Raw genomic sequence first — 27,230 nt, 5'->3', positions numbered from 1 at the left:
TGTGGCAACCAAAGGAGGAAGGAGGGAAGCTACGGAGCTTGTGATAAGAGATGATATATTAGAAAATATTGAACCCCAATAACCCCTTCAATAGATTAGGAGCTTACAGTTAAAGAAATAGGAAAAGAGAAAAGGCTAGAAACCAGAGGCATGTGAATACCTTCTTTTGATGAAAATGTGTGCCCTCTTCCATCACAACTTGAATCTCTTTCTCCTACATGAATGTGTTCTCGTTTTGTGCATTAGGGCTTTGAGAAACTCCTCCTTACACATCTTGCTCCTGTATTTTTGCCACTTTCTACACTTCCTATAGGTTCGGGTTATTTGTTACCAAACACTTGCATTTGTTTGACCTGGGTGTATGTGTCTTTTTGTGCATGGGAAGCTCATAGTCTTTTACAAGATGACCATATTAATGACATTGTTTACATTTGAAAGGGACTCCTTTGTAGTCAAGTAATTGACATATTCCTCCCCAACACCAATGTCTATCATATAAGTCAACCCTTCTTGTAGATTAATGTTCACTATAATTTTGGCCACTGACTTGTCCCCTGATTGCACATAAGAAGAATCATGCTCTATATAGGTTCCAACAGAGTTTCCTAAGTCTTTGAAAATCAGGTTGTCATAGTATTTTGGGTGAATACCTGACATTCATACCCATATTGGAACTACATATATATGTTCCCTACTTGCGTCAAATAGAGGAGTCCAAAAATTGAAAAGAATCAGGATAGAGTCGATTTCCCAAGCCTTTTGGGAGGCCCACAATACTTCTACGTGTTCCTAAAAGCTTAAATGAATCCATCCTTTAGCCAACAATATAACCTCAAGGGGGGTTTTAAGTTGGAGTTCAATTCTCTTTCAACCCATGCTCTAACCATGCCAAAATTAAATTTTCTTCATCTGCTTTATTGAATAGTGTTTTGTCTCCCATTGCTGCAACATTTATCATCATGACGTCTTCCCCTAGTACCAACTTTGGTTTCGAGTGATTTTGTTTTTTCTTCAGACAATAGCTCCTTCTTCGCTTTTGTCCTGGCTAATTTCCTACTGAAGAAGAAGAGTGGCCACCTTTTTCTTTGTTACTTGTTGTCCCTCTTGCTTTGTCTACACATCCTTCTAGATTCCGACCTTCACCTCTTTTTGCAACCAAAATTTCATTGATGAAGCTGTTGGTGGTCATTTGTATGCCTTCTGTAAGGTGGAGCAATCCAACATAATTTGGAGAGGGTTGTACATTATGAGAGAGACCCTTAGTAACAAAACCTTTGGAATGTAGAAAAGACCTAGAGGTGTGCAAGCCCCCTAAGACCCCATGATAAAAAATTATAGACTTGATCGATCATAGAGGATTTTGATTGGTACTAGAGAAGGTCTGTAAACAAAGAAGGTGGACCAATAGAGAAACCCCAAAAATGCTGATAAGGGTTGGGATTGAAGCTCAGTTTCATGACTCGAGGCTTGTAGGAACCCCATGTTAGGGTTAGCCCCAATGAGGACTTATGCATCCAACCCTCCTTCCTCGTCTCGAACCTATTTCGCTTCAAGAGTTGTAGGTCAATTGTGTCGATCCACAAGTGATCCCACCACGTCCATTAAGTTGATACCCACTAAGTTGGACAATAATTCTTTGTGAGTGACCCATTTAGGACCATCCCCTTCTTCCTCTAGCTCATAGTTAATTAGCTCCTCATCCATTATTACCCTTCATGTTAGATCGACCATAGACCCATTCCTCACCTCCCGAAGCACATGCTCGAAAATGAATATCTGACACCTAGTTGTTAAACAAGCCGCTACAATCTTCCAACCACCTAAAAGCTAAAGCAAGTAAAACAAAAAAAATTACCCTTGCGTGTGTCAAAAATAATCTTAAATGGCCCAAGACTAAGGAGCAAGCCCCATATCGAGCTACATGCTCTCGGAAAGCAACCTCCTACTATCTCATGCAATTTGTGGTTCAATCCCTTTAACCATTTTCCTCCAGTAATCCCTAGTAGGGGGCTAAATTTTGTTATTGGGATGATTTTCCATTTTTTTGAAAATCTATTTATTGATTCACATTTTTTTCCCAAAAACAATTTTCCCCAATTCTATAGGATAAAATTTAATTAATTTAAAAAATCATTAAAGCTTTTTAGAAACTATACCCAATCCTTGTAAATTTGGTTATTATTATTATTATGTAATACATATGCATAATTTCATATAGTTGAAGTTGTTGTAGTTGCACCAATTAGTAAGTTGGTACACAAAACATTTTTTATTTAAAAATTATAAAGGCGAAACCAAAATTTGTACCCTAATCACTATGACATAATATCTATGTTCAAAACATAGCTTTTGTCCATTCCTATAGGGGGTATATTCTAACATAAACACCTATTAATAAATGTAATTTGAAATACAAGCCAAAAATTGAAAAATGTCTTAGATCATTATAACTCAAGCTTTGTGTTGATTGAGCACCATTCTTTGAGTTCCACATCCATATCTACCATTTGTTGTCACATCATTTCTCCTTCTTTGTTGCCTAAAGAACCAACAAAGAGATGTTCTGTTGAAGAAGTCATGTCTCAATAACTAATTAAATCATTAACATTGTGCTTGAGTGAGGCATATTCTGCCTTTAATTCGATGATATCCTTCTCCTAATGCTGCATTACCTCTATGAATAATGCAAACCCATCCCATTCTTGCCTCTTGTACTTGGGTTTGGCCTCAATCTCCAATATAATTGATAAATTACTCGTAATGTTAGCTTCTTAGTTCTTAAAAAACTCGTTTTTGATTGGATGCCTCATGAGAAAGGCATCACTAGGGCACCTTCGTGTCATTTCCTTTTGCAAATTAACATCTATAATTCTTATTGACTACTTGTTAATGTCCTCCCAACCAAATTCTATTTTGGAAGCCACAATGAAGAACATGGGAACCCCCATGATTGCTTAATTGCATCACCCCCTTGACAACATCAAATTGTGCTCAAAATTTAAGTTGTAGGGACTCCTAACAAATTCCAATTTTGAAAGAACAACGTCAAAACATCAATAGTCATTCATGCAATAATTATAGACTCTAGTTTCCAATCTCATGATGGTCCTCTTTGTTGAATTCTTAGAAGTGTCGAGGAGAGGGTCATGGCTTAATTTATCCCTAATTCATTGCTACAAAACTTTATGATGTATCACAATATATTCCAATTCAGTGTTGTTTTCCTCCATTATCCCATCTATATGAAATTTATGATTGCATGGGGTTGAATGACCACAGATATTAGGTTCAATATGTGTGATGTGTAGTTTGTACCCACTTGCATGGAGTGGAGATGTTGGCTTGTGGCATGTGACTTGATTTGTTTTTTGTTTAACACACACACATCAAAATTTTACAATCAATTACATAATAATTTAAAGAGGCGAGTGGCTTAATGCACCCAAAATTATGCTTATAACCATACTCATAATCATACTTTTAACCATATTCTCCAAGGATTGGTACTCATATTCGATCCCTCTTATCACAAAAGATTCCTTGACCAAGTCTGCTTGCCTCATTAGGTAGCTCATTCACCTTTTTGTTGAACATACTGAGCACGTGGAAGAACTCCACCTTTTCAAACCTTTCACGTTCTTTATTTCTCCTATAAATGATTTGTGATAACACACTTTGACCCAACCTTGTGCCTTTATGAAAATATATGATTATAATTCCAAATATCTAATGGTAATTACTTTTATATGTTTCCTTTCACTAATGATTCTTAGATTCCAAAACAAGGTAAGTGCTTCAGTTTGATTCTTAGACAACTTTCCTCTCTTTTCCTTCTTGATCTAAAAGGATCTCCCTCACTCATGCCATCCCTAATAAGTGTAAATATGTTTACAAATATAACTCTTATCATTTTATATTGAACATTTGAATAATTGGTAAAATTTGTCAAGGTTTGTAGATCGATTATAAACCTCGCTCTAGAGATCAATCAAGTCATCTTTCCCATGTGATCTCTTTGAGGGACAATCACAAATCAACATGATGCAATGAGGATTTTGCAAGGGGGAGGCAACCTGTTAAATGGGATTGTTGTGCCTTATATCCAACATTAGTGATCGGGGGAACAAGGAGACAATAAGGCACAATAATTTGATCACAATTATAATAGGCATATGGTAGTTTTGGGGCAACAAGAATTCAAGTACCCTCATTAGTAAGACTTATAGAAATAGCAAAGAATTTGGTGGGTAGTGAGATCAAATTCCGTTGGTGAAATGGATAATAAAGGGAAGAAATTGGGTGGTATCTCATAGATGTAGAGAATTGAGGAAGCAATTAGACTAGAGATAGCTTTAGCAAATAAGAAGGTGGATAGGTTATCAATTCATACATGCACATTAATATAAATTCTCGTTTCTCAACAGAAACAATTGCATGATCTCAAACTCAACCTTCAACGCTTGCACACTCAACTTTCGACCATTATGGAGGCAAAGCAAAGAGAATTTCATGATGCAAGGAAGCAAGCTACTTCCATCAATTCGGTCAAGCTTGATTAACATGAACACATTGATCTCAATTAGGTAGCCCTAGAATGCAATTTCATATCACAAATGAATACACATTAATTTCAAATGATTTTTTGTTAGTTTATGCCTTCAAAACGTGGCTATTTCTAGATAGTTTATTTCAATTGTATCCATATAGACACGATTGTTGTATAGTTAATGGACAAAGCAAAGATTTGAAGGGCCATATCGTATTAGCCTTCAAATTTTTGGTCTCTCTATACTTTAGGAAAAAATTGGTGCATCTCTCAAGTGCTTAGGCACATTTTGCTAAAATAAAGACACTGTTACTGTTAAAAAAAATTGTCATATTTTTTTACAGTTTAAGTTAGGAATGGATCTTTAAATTTTTCCCTCATAAATAATTTACACTTTTAATTTGGGAGATTCTTACTTTCAAGAAACCTAAAACATTCACATTATTGAATCAATGATCAAAGTTCATTGGTTAAATGATGAAATAACAATATTTGATACTATAATATCTTCAAGAATTGAAACTTCAAATAAATTCCAATTCCAAGTATCATGGCTATCCACGCTACTAAAAAGACTTAATAAATACCTTAAACCTTTTGCTTTCTATTTCTACTTGAAGCAACCCTAAACTCCTTAGTGTAAAACCCCATATGAGATGGATCTAAACTAGTGGGATATCTCAAACCCCATATAAGATGGATCTAAGCTAATTAGATGTCTAAGACCCAACCCTAAACTCCTGAGTGTAAAACCCTATATAAGATGGATCTAAACTAGGATATCTCAAACCCCATATAAGATGGATCTAAGTAATTGGATGTCTAAGACCCATATGAGATAGGTGTAAACTAGGATATCTCAAACCCATATAAGATGGATCTAGGTAATTGGATGTCTAAGACCCATATAAAATAGATGTAAGCGAGTTAGATATCTCAACCCTTACCAGGTTATAAAATTATGCTAATATTAACTTAGAGGTTGTATATATTAACTACATACAATTTTTCATTTAGAAATTTCTAAAATCCTTGATAATAAAAATCGACTAAATATCACCCAACATTGGAACTTGCAATCCAATTCCCAATATCATGTGCATGTATGCCACCTAAAATACTTATAAAATGGTCCCAAATTTTTTCAATCTCCCTCCAATTTCGTAGGGTGTAGGCATGCCCTACCTCCCCTCTTCACCTCCCTATGGATTCGTGCTAATTTAATTTTTATTTTTTAATGTTTTTTAATTAATTTTATTAGGCATTTTTTGGGCTTTAAGCGCATATATTAGGCAGTGGTCTGCTTCTTGCTTACGGTGATCCCAAAGCCACCTAAATATATTCTTCGTTTGGAGCTTCATCAGGAGGTGCAGAGTTCAAATATTGCGCGTACCAATTTTCCTTCCCCAAATGGCAAAGAGCGACGATGCTGCTGATGACGCCAAAAAAGGAGAGGTAAGGCCCTTAGCCCGCTCTCAAACGATCTGTGTTCATCACTGTTAGAAATCTTAAGTTTGTGTCGTCGTTAATTGGGGTTTCTCCTTCTGCAAGCTTAGGGTTTTGTTCGAAAACCCAGGAGCATTTTGTAATGTGAACTCAGAAAAGTACCACTTAAGAAAACTAAGCAAAATGGCATTTTAATTTTTGAACTAAAATTTAACAGCAAGGGTTTCAGTTTGAACTATCACAGGCCGAATGAAGCCGATTCATGGCGGAGAAGCGTTTTAGTTGACTAAAGTCCCGTGTCACTGTGTTTTCTATCGTGAATTTAACATCAATATACTGTCGTTTTCCCTCCCCGTTTTTTCGCGTTTTTAAAAATTTGTGCTGTGTTGCTCTTACTCCGCCATAGAGGCTATGGTACACCATATATTTAGACACATGGTACACCATATATTTAGTCACTTACTTGAGATATTGTTCACGATATTCGTGGCAGTCTTGCTGCTTCATTTTACTTTTGGTAGACATTATATAATTTTCGTCGTACTGCCTCCACCGCTCATACTGGGCGGGAAAATTGTCTGTTTTTAACGTGTCGCATGATTGCATTTGGTTATGGGCGTGTGTATGATAAGGATGAAAACTTTCTGGAGAAGGGGTATGGGGTTGCTTCGATTTTCTATTGTAAGGGTGTGAGAAAGATGCAAGCTTTCTTAATTAGGTGTGTGTGTTTGCATTGACTTTCCTAGCAGTATGGGGGATTACTTTGATTTTCCTTTGTAAAGGTATGTGTGTGGGTGTACGTATTTTGAACTAGGGTTATGGTTTACGTCGAGTTTCCTTTGTAAAGGAGGTCATCGTGATGCCTGTACATCTGGTATTATGGACATGATCTGAGGGCAGGGATAAAACTTTTCATGCAGCCATAGTAACAAAAAAATGGTTTTTTTGCTTGTTGGAGCATGCTTTTGTTGATTGTACTAAAAATGGGCAATTCATTGTTCTGTTGACTAGACCAAAAATGCTTTACCGGCACAACATTTTTTGTTGTCTGTACAAAAAAGACCAAATCACAGGCAAGTTCCTTTGATCAGACCGGATCTCAAAATAGGGTTAAAACTGTTATGTTATTTGCATGTTATGAGTTTTGGTATGTTCAGCATATTCTAACCTTGTTTGAAACACATGTTTTGTATAAAATTTTTTAACATTGCTGGTCAACCACAACTTATTTTTTAATATTTTAAAAATATGTAATATACTATTTTCTTTTTCTGTATCTATTTTTGTTGTTCAGTGAATTTTTTTCCCTGTATTAGAGGTCAATGGTGTTGAATGTGTTATATGTAGCATGAAATTTGTGACCATGCATGCAACTGTGGTTTTCAAAACTGTGTATCATGTAGAGTTTAGGTTGTACAACTTTCTCTAAATCCTAGTCTTAATACCCAGAAATTTGAAAGAGTTGGCTGATGTATTGCAGTCTACTTTTATCCAAAGATTATCTTCCAGATCATAATGCATCAATGGTACTTTTGAACAAAATTACAAATTGAGGACCTTTATGCCCAAAGCCAGACATGTAGCCTAGTTAAGTGTGTTTTCCAAACAACATTCTCTCAAAAAATTATTTTGTTCCACCTCATCAAAACTGCAGTCCATGGATTGTAATTTTAAACATTGTCCTGTGTACTTTTCCTTAGAGACAATTTAACCCTGAATGCTACAAATGGAAAATAGAGTTTTGAGCAATAGATCTCTTACAATACAATCATGTTTCAATAGAAAATGACCTTGTTCTCTGCTTGAGTTAAGCTTGAAACACTTTGCAAGTAGCCCTGATCCTGCTCCCTATTTTCTTGGCACTTCTACTAAATCCTTGCGCATAGAGAGCTCCTATTCTTCAGGAATTTCTTCCTATTTCCTCGTGCAAATCTCAAGGAAATTGCTTTCTAGCATGTTGAAAAATATGGTAGCGATGGTTGGTATTTTCATCTTGAAAAATAAATAGAAATTTGAATTTTTAAATTTGCCTCCAAAATTATTAGGTCTGCTGGGCCCCTAAGAGCTACTCATTTGACCCCCATTGGAAGGCTTTATTAAGGAGATCATTTCATCTCATTTGGACACATCAATTTGATGCCATGCATCTCTGATCTAGCAAAATTACAAGAGGGCTGAAATTTCAGGGACTTGGATTTTGACATGGCATTTCATCATGATTTTGGTTACTAGTCTGGGTATTATTCTGTTATTGTTATTTATGATGTATAGATGAATTTGGAAACTCTCTCCCTCTTTCTCTCTCATAAGGAAGAACTTTTTTGGGTTTTCCCCTTGTGGGTTTTGCTCTAGTTGTGTGCCTAATTTCTGTGTCTCATTGTTTCATGGTTACTTTACTGCTCTTTCATGTTTATTAGTTGATGTTTTTCATTTGTATAACTGCTCAAATGATATTGAATTTAATGCAATGTGAAACTAATGTTTAATTGATCATTGAAATAGTTATCAGGTGAAGAAAAACTTAATTCTAGCAGGTATACTAGAAAATCAACATGTCAACCGCACACAAGATTTTCCTTAGTAGGCTCTTCCTCTCACAACCTCCTCCACACAAACTCATGCTGTCCTTTGTCTTGTCTCACAACCTTGTGCTCACAAAAACAATGATCCAATTCTGTGCCTTCGTCTTCCTTGTAAGCAATTCACATCAGCTAAATCTGGCAAGTTTCTTTTGGGAACTTGGACTTGTGATTTCTAAGTGATTTCTGACTCATGTAACTCGCCTCGCCTCAATTTAAACTGAAGCTCACCTTGTCCTTTCCAAAGATATCTTGCGTTAGGAGACATACGAACTGAGCCTCCAACTCTTGTGCTTAATTCAAATTGCTCCATGACTTGTCCTAATTTATAGGAACTCATCCTAACTTATAGGAACTTGTGCATGCTAAAGAAGAATTGCCTACTATTTTCAACAAAAGCACACCACTTATTCAGTTGTGTATAAAATTTAAATTCACAACTCTTATTTATGTTTTCACACATTATGATTATGCATTTTTTCTTACAAGTGATTTAGCCTAACGACACGATAAAGCATCGATTTCTCTTGTTATTGATTCAATTTATCTTGTTTGGGTTATTTCTCTTTCTAGTGTTCTTGTGTGAGGGTTTGTTTCTCTCTCTGAGGTTGAGCTTCTCTTGGCTATCCTAGTGTTGTTCATCTCTTTCTTCATTGTAGAATTTGGGTTGGTTTTGGTTCCATTCAATTTTTTGGATAACAATGGTGACTATCAACATGGTATTAGTGCAGGTATGAAACTCGCTTAGTTAATTAAACAACTGCTTTTAAGGCCATCACGTCTTTCTTGTGTTTCCTAGTAAATAAAGCCCTATTTTGCTACTTGTAGTCTCCACTTTATTTGCAGATTTGCTTTTTGCAAGTTGTCTAGTTTTCCTAGGGTTTAAAGCCTTAGTTGCACAAATTTCTGGTACATGGGAATGTTGGGAGGATGAGTATGATTGTCCAAAAACATGTACAAAATTTTGCCCAAATTTCCAAGAAATGGTAGGTTGGGGAACAACAATAATATGTTAAGAAGCAAAAAGTAACCCAAATTACAATCCAGAAAAAGATAAAATAGGCTGCAAGATTCAACAGATGGTATGCTAAAAAAACATTTCTCAACATGGTATCAAAGTAGATGTGAAACTCACTTAGTTGATTCAACTACTGTTTTAGGGTTAAGACCTCTTTCCTGGATTTCCTAGTGTTTTAAGCCCTCCTTTGTAGCTAGAAGTCTCTCCACTTTATCTACAGATTTGCTTTTTGGAAGTTGTTGGGTTTTCCTAGGATTTAAAACCTATGTTGCACATTCCCATTTATGGAACATGGGAATGTTGGGAGCATGGGTATGATTGTCCAAAATGTCTAGAAATTTTGGCCAAATTTGCAGGAAATGGCAGGTTGGGAACGACAATAATGTTGGAATGTGCAATATAAAAGATAAGTGTGAATTGCCTTTTTATTAACATAATGGAAATATAAATACGTTGTTCATGTCCATTGGATTCATCTTCCAAGGTCTCTTGGATTCCCCATGATGGTTAGCCTTCCACACCATAACCCCAACAGATTAGGTGTCCAACATTCTCGCACTAATCTCAAGGGGTGTATGATGTAGAAAATCCATGAAATTTTGCAACTGCTAATATGAACAATCTAAAAACTAGTTTCTTTTCATATAGACATAGAATTTCTCTACTTATTTTGCAGCGGAATAGGAACAAATATAAATACACAATCACACAATTCAACAGAATAATTTTTCTAGGGAACCCAACTAGGAAAACCCTCTGCTTGCTTGAGAATAATACTTAATACTGAAGAAGAATAAGCAACAAATCTCTTACCATACACTTTTGTTTCAATAGAGAATACAATGATCTTCCTGCATGAACTAAGCTTTTAACAATCTGTAAGATCCTTGATTGCCCCTATTTCCTAGCGCATGAGCTGCTCCTATTTCTTAGGAATTAGCCTCTATTTCCTAACGTAGTCCCAAGACAATTCTTCCTCTATCAAATCTTGCACAAGCTCGTCTTGGACGTTCTTTCCCTCACAAGGTCACAAAAATCGTGCTCAATAATTATGATTATAACTGTGCCTTCGCTCATCGTTATAAGCAATTCAAATGGAAAATTCTGGCAAATTATATTTTAGGAATTGATTTTGTGATTGATGAGTTAATTGACTTGAACTAACTCATGCAACTCGTCTCATCTCAATTCTAGAACTTGAGATTCAGTCAATTGTCCTTTTCCCACATTTACTTGCACTAGAAGATAATGAAGTCAACCTTCCACTTTTGCACATTAGTTAATTGCTTCATAACTCACCCTCATTTGTAGGGACTCAACCTAAATCATAGGAATTCATTTTAACTTATAGTAATTGGTACCTAACTTATAGGAACTCAAGCACGTTAAGGAAGAACTCGTTGAGGTCCCTTTAATTAAGGCACAAATCAAGGAACCCTTTCTTACTATTGTTTTCAACACTCCCTCTTAGCGAGGAAGGGATTCTATACAACTCCTAACTTATGTATGAAATGAACAAAACTGCCTCTTGCCAATGCCTTGGTCAAGATATTTGATGTCTGTTCCCATGTTGGAATGTATGGTAGTTTTACTATCCCCAATCTTTGAGATGATGATATTTGATCTCGATATGCTTTGAGCGATCATGAAACACTAGGTTCTTAGAGAGCTTGATGCAACTCTGATTATCACAGTGTATCATGATAGGCCTCATCCTCTTTATGAAAAGTCCTGCAAGCAACTTCCTCATCCAATTAGCCTTGCAAGCTGCCACACTAGCAACGATGAGCTAAACAAAGTGCAATTGATCTCTGCTTCATGCTGTACCAAGAAACGACCACTGACCCAATGCTGAAGACACCGTGTGAAGTACTCTTCCTATTTGTGGAGCACCCTGCCCAATTAGCGTTTGTGTCTGTGAAGTCCTCAAGCCTCACTACGTGAACCTATTGTACCATAATCCATAATCCGTCGTGCCTTTGAGATATTTTAACACAAGATTTGCAACAACCTAGTGAACTCTGGTCAGTTCCAACATGAACTGACTTAGCTGGTTGATTGGAAAACAAATATTAGGCTGTGTGTTGACCAAATACATCAATGACATGCTGAGCTGCTCGTATACTGTAGCATCCACTTGCTTTTCTCTAATAGAATCCGCCTTCCTCTAGTTTGTGACTAGAGGCGTGGCCATGGGCCTGCAATCCTGCATATAGAATCTCTATAGTGTACTTCCCTTGTCCCTTGAAGATCTCACCATCACCTTGTCAAACCTCCAAGCCAAGGAAATAGTGTAAAAACCCCATATCTTTCATCTCAAACTCCCTTGCAATGTCCTCCTTGCAATCTTGAATCAAGTTATCTGCTCTAGTCAATATAAGGTCGTCAACATAGAGAACTAGAGAGAGCGGAAGCCCTCCAACCATGATGTAGTATAGGTTAGCATTTGCCTCACTCTTAGTGAAGCCCAAAGGTAGCTGTCAATACGAGTGTGCCATCCTCTCAGACCCTGTTTGAGCCCATAAAGATCTCTCTTAAGTCTGCACACATGTGTCTTTGTTGAACTGCTTAAACCCCTCTGTTTGCTCCATATAAATTTCCTCCTTAACTACTCCATTGAGGATTGTTGTCTTCACGTCCACCTGGTAGATCTTTCACCCCATCTGTGTTGCAAGTGTCAGAGTAGTCTTGATGGATGAATATTGTGCTACTAGGGCAAAGGTCTCATCATAGTCTATGCCCTCAATCTGTGAGAAGCCCTTAGCCACAAACTTGTCCTTGTGCTTCTCCACATTCTCATTTGCGCCATGCTTCACCTTGTACACCCATCTCGATCCAATTATTGATTTGCCCTCAGGTCATGGCACATTCTCTCAAACATCGTTCTTCATGATTGAGGAATATTCCTCCACCATGGCATCTTGCTAAACTTGTTGAGATGCTGCCTCCATTTAAGAAGAAGGGTCAATGTCCACCAACTCTGTCATCAATGCCATATAACCTGTGTACCTTTGTGGCTCCGTGCTTTGCCTAAACATGGTGCTAGGAGCTTCAACTTGCTCATGGGCCTCTTGAATCAACCTCTCGACCCGCTTGGCTTTCTTCCTCCCTGTGGTGGAAGTCTCTGGTTCAGTAGTTGATTGCTCTTAGCGTTGTCTTTCATCCTCATGCTGCTGTAGATCTTGCTGTGCGGCCCTATTGTCACTTGGCTGAGGCTCGCTCTGTGGTCTTGGTTGTAGCTCCTACTTGGGAGCAAGGAGATCCTCCTCAGGTACTGCAATCTGCTCACACTCCAAGGAATCTTTCAGAGCTCGAACCTCTTGGAATCTTACATCTCACCTAAGAATTATCTTCCTAAGTCTTGGAAGGTACACCTTGTATGCCTAAGTTGTCTCACTGTATCTTATGAAAATAGCCTTTTCTGCTGTGGGTTCCGGTTTCTTCCTGCTATCTTTGGACACATGGCAATAAACTCTTGTGCCAAAGATTTGGAAGTGTGAAACACCAAGCTTCTTGCATGTGAAAGCCTCCTTTGGTGCAACTCGTCCAAGAATGTTGCGTGGACTCCTGTTTTGCAAAAGTATTACAGCGTTGCATGACTCTGCCCACAAGAACATAGGTAGTCCTTGATTACGCAACATGGCCTTCGCCTCTCCAATAATACTGTGGTTGTTTCTCTTAGCAACCCCATTTTGTTGAGGGTTATGAGGTGCTATCAACTCTCTCCTAATGCCTTCCTTCGCACACAACTCCTTGAAGGCATTGGAGACATATTCTCCACCATTGTCACTTCTCATTGCCTTGATCTTCTTTCTTGTCTGATTTTCAAATAGGGCCTTAAACTCCAAGAACTTGGTTAAAAACTCATCTCCATTTTTCATAAAGAATATCCAGGTTTTATGAGAACAATCGTCAATGAAAGTAACATAATATTTATGTTTCATGAGAGCAATAGAGAAGAGAAGGGCTCACACACATTTGAATGCACCTCCAAAATCCCTTTGGCTTTAATGTCTTAACCTTGGAAGGAAGACTTGGCATACTTGCCAAGCGTGCACCCCTTGCACACCCCACTCTTGTCAAAAATGCATGTTGGTAATCTTGTGGCAATTTGCTGAGAATTTTTAGTGCCCCATGATGTAAGTGCCCCACGCGCTAGTGCGAAAGCTCTCCAACATCCGTTCTCTGCTCATATCTTGCCTTACTGCTTAAGGTTGCGCAAGTCTCTACTTGCAACTTGTAAAGGTTCCTCCTCACATCTATCTGCTTCACTATCCCAAAAGCTAGATGCTCGAGGTAGGCATTATGTTTGTTGAAGATGTCATCATATCCCTTGTCCTCAAGGGTTGCTACTGAAATTAGGATCTTCTTTAGTCCTGGAACATAGAGAACATCTTTGAGATGCAAAGAGCTCCCATACTCCCTCTCAAAGCTAACAATACCAACTCCCTTGGTTGCATACTTTCCATTATCTCCAAGCTCTATATGAATATACATATCCTTCTCCTCCAACCGTTTGAAATTCTTCCTATTATCAGTGATGTGGAAAGAGGCATCAAAATCAATATACCACACTCACTGAGCTTGCCATGCAAGCTATCAATGGGAAATCTTTCTCAAATTAAGAAGCAAACCCATCTACCTTAGATGATGCAACCCATGGTCCTTATTCGACCCCTTCTATTTCCGATTTGGACACTTAGTAGCATAGTGTCGGAACTCATGGCAATGGAAGCATTTGATCTTACTTGGATCCTTCTTCTTCTTGTCACTCTTATGATTGGTCTTGCGCTTCCATTTTCCTTTCTTGCCCTTTACTTTACTTGCAAGAGCAAAATTTTCCTCTTCATTCTCAACCTTGGACCCGTTGCGACTGCTATTGGTAGAAGCCTCAACAAGATTGAGCATGAGCTCCTCTTGAGTAAAATCCCTCCATAGGTGTTTCCAATTTGGTATCTTGTCTCATCCAGTTATTCCTTGAACAAAAGTTCACCATTCCTTGGTAATCCCATTTAGAGTTGTTCGCATCAACTAACTGTCTTCTAGTTTCTCTCTTATAGTTGCAAGCTCATCTTGGACTCCCTGAATCTTGGTGAAATAGGAAGTCACATTCTTACCCTTTTGCATCTTGCTAATCCTCGACGTCTCCTTAAGAATCATTTTATGATTCTCAAATGGATCATGGTATAGCTTCACAATGACGTCCCATGTCCTTTGCCGAATTCTTATCTACAATTTGTGGAACTATATGATCTCGAACTCCATCGAGGTTCATCCTCTTTGCTTTGGACATATTCTTCTTATACTCATGGTAATGGATAAGATCTGCTGGTACAACCACAACCATTGTTACGAACTCCTTCAGATCAAGGTCATCCAATAGAAAGAGCATCTTGGCCTTCTAGACACCAAAGTTAGAAGCTCCGTCAAGTCTCTCCTGATGTTTGAGACTTGCTGAGGCCATCTATATGACCTTCTTTTCCTGTTTGGCAATCACCCAAAACCGAGGTTTGTGTGGTGGTTGATTTTGTTCACTGCTTTGATACCATGTAGAAAATCCTTGACATTTTGCAATTGCTAATATGAACAATCTGAAACCTAGTTTCTTTTCATATAGACACATAATTTCTCTACTTATTTTGCAGTGGAATAGGAACATAAATAAATACACAATCACACAATTCAACAACACAAATTTTCTAGGGAACACCACTGGGAAAACCCTTTGCTTGCTTGAGAATATTATCGACGATGAATGAGCAACAAATCTCTTACAATACACTCTTGTTTCAATAAAGAATACAATGATCTTCCTACTTGAACGAAGCTTGAAACAGTATGCAAGACCCTTGATCCCTATGCCTTCTTGACTTGCCTGGATGAGCTTCGAAATTCTTGTGCAAATCCTAGGACATAAGCCCCTATTTCGTAGCGCATGAGATACTCCTATTTCTTTGGAATTAGCCCCTATTTCCTAGTGCATTCCCAAGGCAATGCTTCCTGTATCAAGTCTCGCACAAGGTCCTCTTGCACGTTCTTTTCCTCACGAGTTTATAAGCTCACAAAATTGTGCTCAATAATTATGATTACAATTGTGCCTTCACTCTTCCTTATAAGCAATTCAAATGGCTAAACTAGCAATTGCAAATTATATTTTAGGAATTGATTCTGTGATTGACAAGTTAACTGAGTTGTAACTCATGCAACTTGTATAATCTCAATTATAGAACTTGAGATTCAGTAACTTGTCCTTTTCCCAAATTAACTCGCACTACAAGACAATGAAGTCAACCTTCCACTTTTGCACATTAGTTAACTGCTTCATCACTAGTCCTAATTTGTAGGGACTTTTGCTAAATCATAGGAATTCATCCTAACCTATAGGAATTGGTTGCCAACTTATAAGAACTCCAGCATGCTAAGGAAGAACTTGTTGAGGTCCCTTTGATTAAGGCACAAATCAAGGAATCCTTTCTCGCTATCATTTTCAACATATGAGTCCAAGAAGAGGGCTATAATACAAAAATGCAAAAATGCACAACAACAAATGGCTGGATGTGCTCTTTGAAATGGTGGTGTTTATGGAAGACCACAAATCCAAAACGCGGGAGAACTTGGAGATCTCAACCAGTGGTGGTTTAAAGTTGATCACCAACTTTGGAATGCTTGATGGTGTTCCTGGAACAGTTTTGAATTTGGCTAGAAGCTGCAGTCTTTTGCTAGTGGAAGTGCTCCCTGATGCTTTGAAAAGGTAGTTTTTAAGGAATACCACAAGCCAAAAGAGGTGGGTGACCATTGAGGTCTCAGTTGGTGGTGGTTTAAGGCTGGCCACCAACTTTGGAACGCTTAATGCAGTTCCTAAAACAATTCCAAATTTGGCTAGAAGTTGAAGTCTTTTGCTGGTGGAAGTGCTCCCTGATGTTGGTTTGAAGATAACCACAAACTAATGGAACTTGGCTCCAAGACCCAACGGTTTCAAGAACATTTCCAAATTTGGCAAGAAGTTGCTGTTTTCTGCTAGTGGAAGTGCTCATATATGTCGGTTTGAAGATGACCACAAATTGAATCACGCTCATAATTTTGACTCTAGCTACAACTTTGATTTTGGTTTAAGCTTGAGGCTCTTGTTTTGGCTGTTGTTCTGGCTCTTCGAAATTGGTAGCAGATCATCAATTCCCCCCTGTTAGATACAAGGTGAACTTGTACATGTTCAATTGATAGAGCTTCAAAATTAGAAGCCTCACTGACAATCACTTATGTCAATCCCCTCTTATCCCATACAAAATGAGAGGATGAGTATCTTTCTAGAATGCTCACATGGACAAAGATAATGAAAATTATGATCCTCCACCTGGGAAACTCAAGAAGGGTGTCGACTTCTACCTAAAATGTACCATTTTACAAAGCAACTTCACTGGAAAACTTACAAAAAACACTATTTGGATGTTACCATTGTTATGTAATTTTGTCTCAAGCCAATTGAGGCCTTTTGCAGGATGATAATCTCAATTGTCTTATGCACCAAGTGACCAACAACTGTGATGGAAAAAGATTAAAAACCTATGATCTTCCATTTGGGCAACCCAAGAAGGGTGTCAAATTCTACCTAAAATGCACCATTTTACAAAGCAATTTCACTGGAAAACTTACAAAAAACACCATTTGCAAGTTACCATTTGTTAAAATTGGCAACTAGGGCCAAATTCCACTTTGGACAGCTCATTTGATGGAGATAATTATTGCATTAAATTCCTCTATTCGAGAGTATCAAAATCGACCTAAAGATTGGCAAATTTGGTCAAGGAAAAATGTGTTTTTGAATTAAAACTCTCTCATATGCAAATGTTCAAGGTCGGCCTCACCCTAATGTAGGCTCATGAAGCCCAAATGTCATGACTCTTGACGCCAACACTTTGTATATATAGAAAGGGTCTTCAACCTCATTTCACATTCTCACGCACTCGTCCTTGTGATAACATATCTCTGAAGCAACGAAGTTGATTGGGGACAAGATGTGGAAGAATATGGGCATATCTCTCTCTCTTGTTGCAGATCTGATTTTTCTGAGGCTGACGCAGGTATAAGTGATGGGCTAATGTGTTTGGGTATATTTTATGGTATGGAAACTCTCTTTCAAACGGGCCGCAGCTGCCTAGAGTCCTCTTCCAGGCCGCAGTCATTACCTTGCTGCTCAGGCCAAGTTTCTTAGGCAAAAAGACCGAATATGTTAAGGGCTAATTGGAGAACAGTTCTGGGCAGCTTTCATCCTCTTCTACAGACTGAGCTCCTTCAGGAAAGAAGCTGCAGGCTTACGGGTTGTTTGGGAAATGTTTCAAGGATACTGTATATAGGGTTTCACTTATACAGGTAGGCCACAAAACTGGGAGGTTGATTTAGGCAGGCCGCAGGATTTAAGGTGCTTGATCTAGGGCCCAAAGAAGTATGAGACTACCTTGGGTTGACCGCAGTCTCTACATTGACAGCAGAAGAGTTTTTGAGGGCTGAATCTAGCCCATATCAACCTTAGAGCCTGAACAGAATTTCTAAAAGAAGAGCCGTAGTCTTGAAAGGAGGCCTGGAGGTATGTAGAGCAGTTGTAGCAGTTATCCAATAAATCCTAACAAGGATTTTGTCCTCTACTGAAGAAGACTGAGCTAAATAAAAGACTGTTGATGCCATGACCATCATTGGACGAGGCCTATTTACAGAGTGCTCAATTTGCAGTATTGGTTGGGCCATCTACGTGTCTAAAGGCTGTGACATTGGATCTTCATACTGACAAGTCAATTTGGACATTGAATTATTGTACTCTCTCTCTCTCTGAACATTTGATATTGATAATAAGAAGAATTGGTCAAGGGTTTTCCCCATCTTGGGGTTTTTCCCTGGCTTGTGCCATATCCTTGTGTTCTTTTGTCCTGGTTTGTCTTCTCCATTTGGCATTTATGTTCTTTCTTCAGTTACTGTCAGTGTGATGATGATTCATGCGATTGCTAATGAGAATAAGTTGGATTAATAAATAGGCTAATATGGAACATTGAAGTAACTGTCCTATGCAAAGAACATGTTAATAAAAAATTAACATGGTATCAGAGGACAGGTGAGGACAAGCCCAAGACTAGAGTGAAAGTGAAAGCAATCACTGAAAGAAGTTTGTTGTCAAAGTATCCATGATCTCCTCCCTCTCTGAAGTTTGAAGATAAGACAAAAGAAAGTGGACTATGAGTGCAAACTGCCTAATTGATCTACAACAGAAGGAAGGATGGATCTCTGGCAGTTGCTAAGTTATTCAACTGTAATGATCTTTCAAGGTCAAAATTCCAGGACTGTTTTAGGGCCACTTCATTTGGAGAATATGCAAGTTAGGAGAATTCTGGAACAACGTTAAGGTCTCTCAATACCTCAATCTCAGATCTCTCGCTTTTGAAGGTATAAGATTCATGCAATAAGTTTGTACTCTACTCTCGGACAATGATATGCTCCTTCAGCACGGTATATACCTCAACTCGCATCCCAGTAATGTTTTGAATACATATCATTGGATGTTCGTTATCTGGTTATGATCTTGCTCTTGGTATAATTATACCTTTGTCTCGTTACTATAGCATATGGTATATGATTGACTATAATGGCATATGGTCCTGCTACATAATTTTCTGCGTTACGACATTGTCTCAATTATGTATGACATCAATTCAATGACCTCCACATCGACATGTCTCTTGCTTCAGTCATATGTACGTTATCAAATCTCAGATAGAACAATATTGGTCTGGCTTCCCATATTAGCAAGGGTGGGTATCAACCTATATGCACAAACTTCCCCATTCCTATATGCACTCAGAGTTATGTATGGCTGTCATTACTCAATTAGCTCCAGGATTCTTTTCATCTGAAATTCTGCTCTTACCATATCAAGGAGTATTGTATTCTATCTGCTGTCTGTAGAGGGTTTTGTCTATGAATTCCGTCCAGCAAGGGAGACTTGTTGATAACACCCTTTATCCTCTGCTTCAAATCTGAGAGAAAGAGTTTTGATTTCTGAATCAATGAAGTATATTTTGAAAAATCTATTTGGCAACCTTATCTATAAGCTCCTCATGCAGATTTGTGGAACAGTTAGCAGGATCTGGGTAAATCACCAGTCAGTATTCATGTTGATGTTCATTGGTTGGTTCTAGGCATTCACACAACATTATGAGCAATCATCTTCATATGGTTTGATGCAAGCATCATTGGCTCTATACAAAATTAATTCTGTGGAAATCTTAAACCATTGAGGTATCAATCTGTCCTGAAAATTACCTTGCACAAAGCAAACTCAGAAATGAACTCTTACATCAGAGATCTATTAGTTTGATTCTTGAAGTCAATTGTTTTCATTTGAAGTCTACATCAGTTGAACGAAAGATATTTTATCCTTCTTTCGAAGAATTCAGTCCATAAATCATGTTGGTAATTTCAGAAAGCTTTGGGTTTTCTCCTCCAATAATTATTTCAGGAGTTCTTAAGATTTGGCTTATGAATGGGCACTTATCTTCAATAACAACCACCGTAGTTGGTCTATGTGTCAGCAAAGTCTATTGTGGAGTAGTAATTCTGATGATTCGTGACTGAATGTTTTCAGATCCCTTGATGTACATTGTATAGTTACCTTGGGAATGACCTTGTTCATAATCTTCAAACCTGTCTGTGATCTTTATTATGTCATGACTCTATCCTTGATAAAAAATGGCTCAGCAAATCTGAAAGATTGCAATATAAATATTTTTTCATGATATCATCATACTCTTGGTGTACGACTGTAAACCTTGACATGGCATGGCAACTAACCCTTGCATGAAAGTATTTGTGATAATGATATTTGTCAAGAAGCATTCTAACCTTATTTTGATAACAAACCTTGTAGCATCAACAACAGATGGTTTGTCAGTTGATCGGGCTTAGCATTTTGTCAGTGCATGCGGATTACTGAGATTTGATAATTGTTGAGCAACTTGATGAAGTCTAGATTTTCATCTAAAGAGGGAGCTAGAGAATCCCTGACAGTATGACCTGATGACTCTTCCTACCCAATGCATATTGATGAAGGCTAGTTATGATAACTGATTATGATGCCTTGATATACTCTTGTTGCTTGAGAGGCTGAAGCTGCATAATTATGATTGATAACATGAACCTATGGATCCATAACAAAAAATAGGACAAGTTACAGGTGGCTCGATGATTATGTTCTGGGAAGGTCACTCTCCCTATATTCAGAGGGAGTTATGGATGAGCCATGATAATTGGATTACTCAGATGCAACTATTGATGATGTCTGATTGATGACTCTCTCACTTATCAATGAATGACCCAACTTTGTTCCTAAGCTTAAAAGATGAAGAAGCTGCTCATGGTTAAGCCTCACATATTGGAGAGCTGTTCATTAAAATTAATTTTGTTCTGAAGTACACTGTTGAGAATTGCTGAAATGGCAGTATAATGGAAAGAGCTCATCTCTTAGGGGCCACCTTTATTTCGTGAACAGATCAAAGGCTTAATGCATATAGCAACAAGGATGGCTTATTATGAAGCCATTTGAAGAAAGCTCTTCAGTAAGCCATTTGAAGCACAATCGTCCATTGAATATTATGATTTGGGAGGGATTCACCTTTCAGAGAATCCATGATTCACAACCTCTTCAAGCATATTGGCATCTCGTATCACTTTATTTGGAATATGGTACAACAAGAAGCAATCAAGCATCATCATTCTAGATGGATGCTCATGGGGCTGACATTCATCATTCTAGATCAAGTTTCTCAGAGAGTGGCTGGGAGTCATGGAAAGTTCCTACTATGAGTATCTCGGCTGAACATTGAGCTCTGGGAGCTCCTAGGGGCCTTGGGTACTTCTTGATGTTATGAGCGACCATAGAATGAATATATGATGATATATGACACCTTCCCCTATGATGGTTGTCATGTGTAGGGTGAGTGGTTCACCTTCCCCTACGATTGATGAGCTATGCATAGGATGAGTGCTTCACCTTCTCTTATGACATATGAGCAGGATGAGTGGTTCACCTTTGCAGCGGATACCCTAATGAGAGATGCATATATGCATTTGCTTGTTGTCACATCAGGGCATGTCAGTGGGACGTGATTCATCCTTTCCCCACATGTAGGATGCTCATTCCATACGGTTGATGGTTGACATGTCAGTGGGATGCGGTTCATCCCTTCCCCACGAGTAGGATCCTTCCTATGATTGATTGGTTGGCATGCATGTAGGACTACTCTCGGTGATTTGCATGAGCGTAGGATGTGGTTTATCCTTTCCCTACGATGGTTGTGATATGTGACTGGAGGATGTGGTTTATCCTTTCCCTACGTGTGGTTGTGAGCAAGATGTGATATATTCTTTCCCTAATGTTGCTTCAGATCATCCTACCCATGTAGTTTAGGACAAATGGGAAGTACCTCTCATCTGGCCAATGAGTTGGGAAAAGTGGATAGGGACCATAGCACTATCGATGGACGCATCGTGTATTTCCGTACTCTCTATGTCTAGGATGCATGATGTTCAACAACAATTTGATCACTTGGGATCAAGTCTGATTAGAGGTTTTCCCCTTGGTTATGTGGATTGACTTTTGTCAATGGAGAGTGGCAAGGTCTTGTCACTAACTCTCGATCAATTCTTCTTCATTATCTATATCAATGTTCATAGAGTTGAGACGAGACGCAGAGATAACATATGATGACAAAATGGCATGATTGGATAAATTGGTAGGTGGAATTCTCCCTAGATGAGAGGGACTGTTAAAATTGGCAACTAGGGCCAAATTCAACTTTGGACAACTCATTTGATGGAGATAATTATTGCATTAAATTCCTCTTCTTGAGAGGATCAAAATCAACCTAAAGATCGACAAATTTGGTTAAGGAAAAATGTGTTTTTGAATTAAAACTCATATGCAAATGTTCAAGGTCGGCCTCACCCTAATGTAGGCTCATGAAGCCCAAACGTCATGACTCTTGACCCCAACGATTTGTATATATAGAAAGGGTCTTCAACCTCATTTCACGTTCTCACACACTCGTCCTTGTGATAACATATCTCTGAATCAATGAAGTTGATTAGGGACAAGATGTGGAAGAATATGGGCATAGCTCTCTCTTGTTGCAAATCCGAGTTTTCTCTAAGGCTAATCGCAAGTATAAGTGATGGGCTAATGTGTTTGGGTATATTTTATGGTATGGAAAATCTCTTCCAAACAGGCTGCAGCTACTTAGAGTCCTCCTCTTCAAGGCTGCAGTCATTAACTTGCTGCTCAGGTCGAGTTTGTTAGGCAAGAATACCGAATATGTTAAGGGCAAGATTAATTGTAGAATAATTTTGGGCAACTTTCATCGTCTTCTACAGGTAGAGATCCTTCAAGAAAGAAGCTGCAGCAGTGTTGCGGGGGAGCGCCCCCCCCCCCTTCGAACCCGCTCCCGAAGCGCGCTCCGGGCGGGAGCGGCTCGGGAGCGCGCTCCCAAAATCGCTCCCGGACGGGAGCGATTTTCGGGAGCGCGCTCCCTTAAAAAAATTTACGCTCCCTGCTCTGATAAGGAGCGTTTCAGGGAGCGATCGCTCCCGAGCTCCCGGAGCGTTTTTTAATGCCCGGGAGCGATCGCTCCCCGATCGCTCCCTAATCGCTCCCGGGCATTAAAAAACGCTCCGGGAGCGATTTTTAACCGGCCGGGAGCGGTTCGGCGGAAAAAAATTCCGCCGGACCCGAAAAATTAAAAAAATTTAGCTAATTTTTTTTGTTTTATAAGCCCAATGGGCCAAAAACTTGTCATTACAACTTTGTTGAGCAAGTGATTGAGAGCTTGAGCAAGAGATTGAGAGCTGGAGCAAGAGCTGAGGAGCAAGGAGCCAGAGCTGAGGAGCGAGGAGCAAGTGCCAAGGAGCGAGGAGCAAGCTTGCAGAGGTATGTAACTTAATCATTTAGTTAGTTTAGCTGGTTAGGTAGTTAATTTGGTTAGTTTCATTTACCTGTTTGAGTTTAAAGATCATTAATTTAAATTAAATTAATAAATTAAATGAATTAATCCCAATAAACTAAATTAATTTGCAGATTCAAGACTCAAACCCTACAAACATCAAACACGATGGACCTGAGCATTTTTATTGGCATTTTCCTCTTCCTGGTCCCCTTTCTGGTTATTATGGTGGTGGAGAGTAGGAAACGGAGGGGGCCTGACCCTGAAGAGGTGGATGAAGAAGCCGGAGGAAGTCAAATAGGTGAAAACCCCAGTGAGGAGGATGTGGAGGGTGAACATGAGGGTGAAAAAACTAAACAAGACCAAACTCCATTATGGAAATATGTTCAGAGGCCTGAAACAGGGAGAGGGGGTGGAACCACTAAATTTCATTGCCCCCATTGCAACACTGATTTCACAGGCTCATACACCCGTTTGAGAAGACACCTTTGCGGGAAAAGGGCATGGGATGGAGAGAAACAAATAGGAATCAGAACTTGCAACGGGGTGTCAACAGTTGATAGAGCCAAATACATAAAGGAAGAGGAGGACGCCCAATACAAAGCAAAAAGATCAAGGGGTTTCTTTGAACCAAGCTCACAAAGAACTCCTTCAGCATCCTCCCAAGGCAATGGATATGGACATGGAGGCTCAGGGTCATCATCTTTACGCCGTAGAAGCATATCAGATTTCCTTGATGAGGGGTGTAGGAATGATGTGGATTCAAAAATTTACAGGTTCCTCTATGCAAATGGGATACCATTCAATGTTCTACGCTCACCTTATTGGCACGAAATGGTTTCTGCCATAAATGATGCCCCTAAAGGATACAAGAGCCCTGGGTATGACAAGGCAAGAACAGTTGGCCTTGATCATGAAAAAGCAAAAATATCACATTCTTTGAATAAAATGACAAGTTCTTGGACTGACAATGGGGTGTCCATTGTATCTGATGGATGGACAAATGTAAAAGGCAAGCCATTGATAAGTGTTCTTGCTGTGTCCCGAAGTGGTCCCATTTTTCTAGCTGCACATGATTACTCAGACAAGTTCAAGACCGCTATCAACATTGCAGAAGCATTGCTTGAAACAATTGAGCGTATTGGCCCATACAATGTCATCCAAGTCATCACTGATAATGCTCCTAATTGTAAGGCAGCGGGAGCAATTATTGAGGATAGATACCCGAACATATTTTGGTCTGGATGTTTGGTTCACACATTGAACCTTCTGTTGCATGATATTGTCAAAAACAAAAATGAACAATACCAATGGATTGGGGATTTGTACAAGAGAGGAAAAAAAATGATAAAATTTATTACAGATCATAGCAATACCCATGGCCTTTTCCGCAGTCACTCGAGATTGGAGTTGCTGAAGATTGCGAGGACTAGATTTGGTAGCTATTACCTCACCTTCAGGCGCCTTTTGAAGGTAAGAGAGGGTTTAGCTAGCATGGTATCAAGTCCAAATTGGCAGGTGTTAAAGGAAAGGGCTACAAATGTAGCTGACATTGCAGGTTTTGATACGGTGGAGGAGGCCGCTCTTGATGGGCAGTTTTGGACAGCTGTGAGACAGGTATTGGATTTCACCAAGCCAATTTATAACATGATTCGGTTTGCAGATACAGACAAACCGGTGATTGGCGAGGTGTATGAGCAAATGGATACCATGTTGGGGGAAATAAAAGACATTGTTAATAACAAAGATCCCGACTTGTACAATCTGATTCACGATTGTGTGTGTGAACGGTGGAAAAAGCATAACCTTCCACTACATTGCTTGGCGTATATCCTTACGCCAAAATACTACTCAGATTCTTGGTTGGGCAAACCTGCAGCAGGGGGTGGTGTTAGGACCAAACCCCATTTAGATCGAGAGGTAACTAAAGGATATCTGGATGCATTAGAAAAGTTGGTGCCTGACAGGGAGGAATGTGCAGCTGTGCGCCTTGAAATAGGCAGATACTTCACTGGCAGTGGTTTGTATGGTAACTTCCATGCAATGGACGACAAAGATAAATTTGATTCTCTCACATGGTGGGAAACATATGGCGGCGACGGACTTTTGCGAAAATTGGCATTGAAAGTTCTTGCACAGGTTGTAAATTCTTCTTCTGCAGAGAGGTGTTGGAGCACCTACAGTTATATACATAATGTGAAAAGAAACAGGCTCAACGAAAACCGAGCAGAAAGCTTGGTTTATGTGCACTACAATTTGAGGTTGTTGAGCCATTACTGTGATCGGGCCAATGAAGATCCCACATATAAAACTTGGGACAGTCACCCTGAGGACGACAATTTAGAGGATGGCATTGTACATATGGAAGAACTAGAAGATGAGCTTGTACGGGATGCAGCTGAAGCAGCTGCAGCAGCCATGCCACCTCCACCTCCACCATCCAGTAGCAGTTCTCGGGGCCCGAGTCTTGTTCCATTGCTGTCGCCACCTCCATCGACACCCTCGCGTGGAGGCTCTAGTTCTGGTCGTCGGTCTGGGAGGGAGACTCCTAGAAGACCGCCAAGACCTACTTATACTCCTGGAGACTCTCGTGGCAAGGGCCACTTGTAGATTTACAGTTTACTTGTCTTTTTTAGTTTCTATTAGACTTGTCACTTTAGTTTTCATAACTGTTCAGTGTTGAGTTTTGAGTCCTTGACTCTTGACTCTTGACTCTTTCATATCATTATGACATTATGATATTTTTTGTAAACATTATATCACTGTGACAATGAAAATTTGAAGTTTGAAGTTGGGCCTTGGCAATTATAACTCATTGGTAATGATTGTGAATTATGAACATTGAATATGATGCTTTGTGAAAGACTAAAGTTGTTTCATTTCATCTGATTATTCATGTTTCATTTTATAAATTTTTAACATTTCATATCATGTTAACAGTTAGAAGTTAGGACTTAGAAATATCTTCGATATTACTTCTTGTAATGGTTAAACTTGGCTTACAAGTACAACTTGTTACTTTGGTGATCAATGATGATAAATGTTATTGAATTGAATGTTATTTTAATTTATTATTTTACTAAGGTTGATGACGATTATAATTTCTAGATGATTGATGTGATATGGTTCAATGATCAATTTATGTTTTTTTATGTTTTTTATGTCTATTTCATCATTCTACATGTTTTTGTTGACATATATGTATCAAAAATTAAAAAATATAAAAAATATATATATTTTTAAAAAATCGCTCCGGGATTCGCTCCCAAACCGGGAGCTTCTGAAAATGGTCGCTCCCGCTCCCGCTTCCGCTCCCGCTCCCCGCTCCCGCTCCCGCTCCCAAGTAACACTGAGCTGCAGGCTTAAGGGTTGTTTGGGAAATGTTTCAACGATATTGTATATAGGGTTTCACTTATATAGGTGGGTCACAAAATTGGGAGGTTGATTTAGGTAGGCCGCAGGCTTAAGGTGCTTGATCTAGGGCCAAAAGAAGCATGAGACTACCTTGGGTTGACTGCAGTCTCTACATTGACAGCATAAGAGTTTTTGAGGGCTGAATCTAGCCCATATCAACCTTAGAGCTGAACAAAATTTCTAAAAGAAGAGCCGTAGTCTTAAAAGAAGGCCTGGAGGTATGTAGAGCAGTTGTAGCAGTTATCCAATAA

At 38.9% G+C, this 27,230-nt stretch overlaps 1 protein-coding gene across 3 annotated transcripts in view; it reads left to right on the top strand.

Annotated features, from left to right (window-relative positions):
- Window positions 1-5,846: 5,846 nt before the first annotated feature.
- PKL (chromatin remodeling factor CHD3 (PICKLE)) overlaps window positions 5,847-27,230 on the top strand; it is a 234,948-nt gene continuing 213,564 nt past the window's right edge. For all 3 annotated transcript variants that reach the window (XM_089460627.1, XM_089460626.1, XM_089460625.1), the window contains exon 1: window positions 5,847-6,001. In XM_089460627.1, the coding sequence (XP_089316753.1) occupies window positions 5,957-6,001 (45 nt within the window). In that variant the 5' untranslated portion in view covers window positions 5,847-5,956. The remainder of the gene's footprint in view (window positions 6,002-27,230) is intronic.

Source organism: Pinus tabuliformis, chromosome 7 (genome assembly GCF_031772625.1).
Source record: "Pinus tabuliformis cultivar Carrire ecotype Pingquan chromosome 7, CPIR1, whole genome shotgun sequence".
In the NCBI taxonomy this organism is placed as follows: Eukaryota; Viridiplantae; Streptophyta; class Pinopsida; order Pinales; family Pinaceae; genus Pinus; species Pinus tabuliformis.
Note: the sequence above shows the minus strand (reverse complement) of the source record. Positions and strands in the feature narration are given on the sequence as shown.